This window comes from Salminus brasiliensis, chromosome 5 (genome assembly GCF_030463535.1).
Source record: "Salminus brasiliensis chromosome 5, fSalBra1.hap2, whole genome shotgun sequence".
Lineage (NCBI taxonomy): Eukaryota > Metazoa > Chordata > Actinopteri > Characiformes > Bryconidae > Salminus > Salminus brasiliensis.
The window spans coordinates 20,275,464-20,282,651 of record NC_132882.1 but is presented as its reverse complement, the minus strand read 5'-3'; the positions used below and the strand labels follow the sequence as shown (position 1 = coordinate 20,282,651).

Here is a 7,188-nt window from a genome sequence, read left to right as displayed (position 1 = left end):
CTGAAAGCTTGTTGACCTGAAACACTTAAAAACAGAAGCCAACGGGCAAGTGCTTCAAACCTGGAAGGCTGCTAGTCTTCAGATGTAGTGCAATCTCAGCAGTTTTACATGATCTCCACAACATATAAACAAACACAGGCAACCCAAAATAGGCAATAAACAACTGGTGAGGTAGGTGCAGAAAAAACAGGGAATAAAATATGAAGTATAGAGGAGTAAAGGTAATGCAGTAAATCATGTTTTAATGTGCTAAGATTGTACTGCCTTTCCCAGTAAACAGACAGACTTAAGACATGCTTGAATGTACAGTTTCTAGCCTGGCTCAAACTGACAACTAATTGACATAAAAATATGTGTAGAACTATGTACTGTTTAAATTACTGCCCAAAATATGGACACTGGTCAACCAGGTTAATATTCTTGATGTCCACCAAAGGCTTAATTTTACTTATTACATTTTGTTTGTGGATTTTTATCCCCAATTTGGTACTGCCAATTTACCCAAGCTTTCATATTCCCCCCCTACTGCTAGTAATGCTCCCAACATTAGAAAAGTAGGGACTTAACACATCTCCTCTGATATATGCAAAGCCAGCCACCACCGCTTTGCTGCCAGTGTGGCATTGCCAGGCAACCGACATGAAAATAGTTATCTATAATTTCTGTCTTCAGTGCATGGTCGCAATACAGGTTATTTGTGACGCACAGCTACAGGGGCCTGGGGTTGTGGGTTTGATCCTCCCCCTGGTTGCTGTCAGTGTGGAGTTTGGTGTGTTTGTCCCTGGGTCTATGTGTGCTTCCTCAGGGGACTCAGGTTTCCTTTTTACCTTACAGTAAGTGGCAGGTGAATTGGCTGCTTGGGTTTGTGTGGTGCCCCGTGATGCACTGGTGCCCTGTACGAGGGTCATTCCAACATTGTGCCCTGTGTTTCTGGATAGGCTTGGGTTTCCTCCTGCAATTCTAATTCTAAAAGCTAATAAGATGATGAATGGGTTTTCAATGTCTTCAAAATATGTATTGAAGACTTGTTCTGGACAAAATATCTGATTGTCTTAAAACTAGTCTGTGCTCACTGGGTTGTTACCTATTAGGGTAAAACCAGGTCTGGGCATTTAAGGGAAGATATCCACAAGACCTTTGTTGTAGATCCGTTAAGCCCTGTAAGTTGTGAGGTTGGGCCTACATAAATGTCTCAGATGCCTTTGCTTGCCCATTTATCCTGCTTTTAACACATCACCTTCAAGAACGGACTGTTCTCATTCTGCCTAATATATCCCAGATGCCACTGTAGATGTAGATAATCAATGTTTTTCACTTCACCTGTCACCGGTTTTAATGTTATGGTTGTTTGATGTAAGTCGAGTCAGTGTGAGCTGGTTGTTAATCTTAGAGCACAATTCTGCCAATAATCTTCTATCATACGTCTCTTAAGTTTATTATGTTAACAGACACAAAATGTAGCAGAGATGTGACAGACGGTGATTAGCTTAAAAAAAACCCACTGATGTATTCCTTTAAGAATCACAGCAGGAAAGCAGAAGCAGTTTAAGGTTAGGAGGCAACAGCTGTGACCTCTCCAAGAAGAGACAAGAGATTAGTATCTGTGGATGGTGATTAGTGTGTTTTCTGGTGGAATAGAAGAGCAGAAAGCGAGTGTGGAAGAAGGCTGCCTGTTGATCTTTGACACCAGCAAGAAAATCACCAGCAAAATCAATCACAGGAATGAATAGCAATCTGACTCCTAATTACAGAGGCATTCCTCACAGGGAGCACTTATACTGTCTGGATCTGCATCTTGTTTTTTTTTTTTTTTTTTTTTTCATAACCTTGTTTACTGCAATCACTCATTTTCAGATGTGTATGCAAAACTCAATCTGTAAACTTATCAGTGAATGAAACACTGCACAAGACAGAATGCTAATACGCTCCTCCCCTTCATCCCTGGCTGGCAGTCACACATTTTAATATCAAAGTGTCAGTATTTCCCACATCAGTTCAGATGTGGATAAACAAACGACAATGACACAGGACTGATGTTGGCTTTGGTACTTCAAGGCTGTGAAAAAGAGATTCAGATCCAGAGAGCCATATCAAAGGCTCCCTCTCATCCTGCTTATCACTTGGGGCAAATAATATCTGGAAGTGCTTCATTGGATATGAACACAGGAAAAGAGGTGAAACTTGGGCTGCTCTACTTCAGTTAGTGGAAGGTGACAGAGGGAGGTCTTGTCCTCTAATTAATCTGGCAAGTCTTTCTGCTTAAACACTGGATCACTTTGCAGGCCTGCTGAATTATTCACACATGCAATGTCTACCAGCCACTGTATGCCCAGAGAGGCCACAGCAGGAGAGAAGACATGGGAGAGAGAGCGAGAGAGTCAGTCAGAGCTCTAGTGCAGCAGATATGAATATAGCTGCAGAACGAGTCATTCTAGGTCACATTTCACTGGCTGCAGGACATGTATCACATACTGTACGTCCTTCAGAGCTGGTTTTTGGACACCACATAAAACTGAGTTACTACCTACCTTGTACTTATGCTTACTGGTCATTTTATCAGGTAGAGCTACCTGTCAAAGTGGTATAGATTTACAGTTACTGACCATAGTCCATCTGTGATGGCAGGATTTGTTAGCCAACGTCTGCTTTTGTCAGTCGAGATAAAAACGATGTAAATGTCCCCTTAAAGTTACAATGTGGTCCTTCAGATTCAACTGTGCAAAGTTACCATGATAGTACCATGCCAGTGACAATGTTTGGACATAAAACTTTTTTCACCCTTTTTAAATGTGGTCTATTCCACATTTACCGTTCCTTTATGGGCAAAGAGTTACATTCTAATTCCAACAATTGAGATAATTACAAAAAGATCATGAATGTTGAGTTTCTAGTTAGCAATCAATATTTGTAAAGCTGTATTAAATGCACCCTTACTCACTAATATATATCTATTCACCAAGAACATTTATGGTACTTGACAGATTTACAATTTACAGAAATAGACAAATCAGGAGTCTGTCCTGGGACCAACTCCACTATATCATTCGGAGGGGTTGCAGTGTTTACCTTCTAAACTATAAGCTCCTGGGCAAGAAAATTTGTCAACTTGTCACCTTAGTCAGCGTGTAACTTCAGGCTTATGCAAATTGCATTGCACAAGGATGATTGGACTATAAAAACCTGCAGGATGTGTGACAGGATTCATAGATTAAAAAGTGAGTCTTGTTGGATGTGTGAAAAACTGGTCTCAAAGCAGATGTTAATGATTGGCACAAAGGAGTACTTGTATTTGGGTAAGCCAAAGCCCATAATGTGAAGTAGCTGAATTTGCAGGGGTATGGAAGCGCACGGTCATCCAGGTCTACCAGCAGTGGCAAAAATGCCAGTCTACAGGAAATCTTCAATATTCTCGAGCAGAAGTGAGCAAAGGGCTCTTGCTTGCCACTCTGCTGCATATGTCCGCGGAAGACAAGCGTCCAGGCTTTTTTCTGTCCTGGCACCAAAGTGGTGGAACGAGCTGCCCCTGGGTGTCCGAACGGCCGAGTCGCTCGCTGTCTTCAAACGCAGACTGAAGACCCACCTCTTCAGAGAGTACTTGGACGAATAGTTCTATGGTCGCCTTATTGTATTGTGTTTAGCAATGTCTAAGCTTAGAGGTATCTTTTGAATTATTAGTCTATTCTAACTAGCTAAGGTTTTCTTGGGTAAATAGCAAAGCACTTTGTAAGTCGCTCTGGATAAGAGCGTCTGCTAAATGCCGTAAATGTAAATGTAAATGTATGTTCATGGTATGCAGTTTCCTGTGGAGTGTCCTTTCAGAATTTGGTTGTGAAAGACCTGCGTTGACTTCTAGAAGCAATTCTTGTCTGGAAGCGAAATGATTTTCATTCACAAGCTGTGAAACATGCCAGCAGGCCCTGTCCGTCAGTTTTGTCTTTCGGACACAATTTAATGAGAACTTTCCAAATTCTGCTACTTCCTTCACACTATGAGCTTTTGCTAGCCCAAATGCAATCACTCCTTTTTGCCAGCCGTTAACATCTGCATTGCCAGTTATTTTCCATACATCCAGCGAGACATTCACGGCACTGTACCACCTCTTCATAATCTTTGAATTCCATGAGGTTACTACCACCTTAAACATGCAAGGTGACAAATTTTTCGTCGGTGCAGCTTATAAACCGATTGATGTAAAAATAAACAATGTCATTAGCAATAACAGCTATTCTATTGTCTATTTTTATAATAATATATCAAGAGTAATGGGTAGTTATATAAGACATAAACAGTAGTTATAGACAGAAATCTAAATAATAGATAAAACAGAAAACATGTCTCCCCAGTCAAAGAAACTTTTTATTTATCTTCTTTTAAGGACAAAAACCCCTCCAACCCTCAAAGCCCTGTGACATGTCTGCTTTCAAATCCCCTTCCTGTTCCACAAACACATGGTCAAAAACACAGTAGTCTTTTTCAGTCCATTCAGTACCATACACAAACACTTACAAAACTGAAATAAAGAAATGAAAAAGAAATGGAGTGACCAGCCCAAAGTCTGTTTCCAGACAGGAAGATTAGAATGGATGACAAAAGTTCTTTGTTCTTCCACACTGCTCCACACAGCAATCTTAAACACATCGGACCATTACACGACATACTGTACAGAAGAACAGACGGGATGCTGAATATGTCTTTGGAATGAGCCCAGGTGGGAATGACAGGCTAATAGTCAAAGAAATCTAAAGTTACATGGGCTGGGATGGCTACAAATGGGCTTCATGGAGGGGGCTTTGGGATGGCTCTTGTGTGACATCCACAGCTGGCTGCGGATGTATCGCATCATTTGGTGGCATAGTTATGAATCAGAAGGTCATATACAGTACAGTACATTCAACTTTTTTCGTGGTTACTTTTAAGTTGTTAAATCTGGCCAAACATGAAGCAGTTTATTCACATACTATTCACATAACAAATATACATCTATATGTACACATACTCTCCACTTCCAATGTGAGTGTCCAGGCACTTTCTGACAAAGTCCAAGGTTGTAAAAGAAAAGACAGGTTATGGAAATCAGCCAAGCACTGCTGTTCTTTCTGTAGGAGCCCTCATATCAGCATCACCTCCCTTTTACAAACCACTCCATCTGTCTGACCACTCGGTGGATTCCCCCGACTCTCTAAACCGGCTCTTTGACTTGGCAGCGTGGACTGTGCTGGATGCTATTAGCTGCAGAGACTGTCACTCAATGTTACCTCAGAAGCCAGCCTGACATCTGGGGTGACATATGCACAGCTGTAAATTCTGCAAACCAGCTGCACTGAGAGCATGGGTGGCTCTCTACGACAGTTAACGTGATGCATCTCTGATATGATGTTTTTAGCAGTTCTGCAGTTGGGTCATTATTTGAGATTGGGTGTGAGTAACACTACGGTACATTTGGAGATGCACAACTAAATTGGGGCTATGCGGACTGGTGTCTGTGTGGGATGTTATTCAGTATATGTCCTCCATCCTCGTGTCTTCTGTATGGTAGAAGAACACCAATTAAACCATTCCACAAGTGCAATGGAAAACTGACGTCTTAACAGACACACTGCTGGAATTCTTATCAGGATGCTGCTCCAGCGAAACAGGTACACAGTCACCTATAATAAGAGGTCCACACACTGTTCAACAGAAACCACTCGACAAACACAAGTCAGTCTGAAGATAAATAGTACAAATCGAGAGCGGTGGACTCCCCATGCTCCATTCCATCCCCGTCTTGTCACTCCAAGTACAATTTCACCTTTGCCGCAGTCTTTGAACGAGCTTGTAAAACTCCATTAGTGCTGCTCTCGTGCAGCTATTGAGGGAGACCATGGGGGTCAGCTCGTAATCCACCTCTTCCTTGACGACGCTGACCGCCCGCACCCGGCTAATGCACTCCTCTTTGCACGCACAAGATGGATTAGCTCTTCAGACTTAAGACTTAAAAGAGAAGATCCGCAGACCTTGAGTCTATATACAAGTGAGGGAGAATAAAGAGAAAAACAGATACTACTGCAGTAGAGCGAAAGCCACAGAGGAGCCATCGAATTTACGACGACACTCCTTTCAGGCAGAGACATTGTTTATTGGCACCATGTATGAAGTAATAGACTTTGCCTCTGTAACACATAGAGCAATGATGCAATCTCTGTGGTCCAGGAGTGGTTGATCCATGCCACAGATAAGAGTCAAAAGCACAACAGCTGTTATTATGCATTCCAGAGGCCTAGTTAAAAAAAAGAAAAGAAAACAACAAAAACAGACGTCCAAAGTTCTTTAGTGTAAAACCTTAGCTGGCCGTAGAGATGCATTGAAGAGGCATCATCGTCTGAATAGGCAGTTGATGGAGAGCTGGCTGCTGATCCAGAATTTTTCAGTTCGTAATGTTTATGTGTGTGCATGTTTTTAGTTCTCCTGGCTGCTCATGAAGGCTGAGGCAGATCAGGGCGCAGATGTGCAAATCTAGTGAGCCGCACATAAAGAGAACGCATCCAAGCAAACGTCTGTTTTGCTTCCTCAGTCCAGCCAGCTAGGGACACTTCCAGGTGTTGCGGAGCACCAGCAAAGAACAGAACACACAGAGCACAGTCTCAGGAAATGAAGTCAAGTCACACTCGTGCTCTCTAACGCACCCCAGGCTTTGGATTATTTCTGGAGGATCACTCATAGCCCAGGAGAGAACGGTGATGCGCTTAAAAAAAAAACAGAAAACCAAACAAACAAAAAATATAACCCTTCGAAAAAATCCCAAAAAAACAAAACAAAAAAACCCCACAAACAACTATGGCATGAAGGGTCGACTGGAACTACACATTCTGGGCAAAGAGGCAGCAGCCTCTGCTCATATGTTGTTTTTCCATTTTTTTTCCTTCTCCCAAGATGTCTAACGGGAAGAGAGAAGTATGTAGAGAGAGAGAGAAAGAGAGAGAGAGAGAGAGAGATTTAGAGAGTAAGAGGGAAAGAGAGAAAGCCAGCAGTCCTCCTCTTCACAGTGAGGCCAGAGGGAGATATGTTGCTATCTGACCTCCACACACTCCAAATACTCCAGCACCAGGTCGTAACAGAAACGATACTGCTCCTATAGAAGACCACAAAAAAAAAAAAAAAATCAGCAGAGAGTCAGTGTCCTGATCAGTGATGGATACACATAATAAT

At 42.1% G+C, this 7,188-nt stretch overlaps 1 protein-coding gene across 9 annotated transcripts in view; it reads right to left on the bottom strand.

The window, feature by feature from the left end:
- Positions 1-4,344: 4,344 nt before the first annotated feature.
- Positions 4,345-7,188, bottom strand: part of ptprub (protein tyrosine phosphatase receptor type Ub) — a 236,546-nt gene continuing 233,702 nt past the window's right edge. For all 9 annotated transcript variants that reach the window (XM_072679783.1, XM_072679782.1, XM_072679785.1 and 6 more), the window contains one exon: positions 4,345-7,111. In XM_072679783.1, coding sequence (XP_072535884.1) covers positions 7,049-7,111 — 63 coding nt within the window. In that variant the 3' untranslated portion in view covers positions 4,345-7,048. The remainder of the gene's footprint in view (positions 7,112-7,188) is intronic.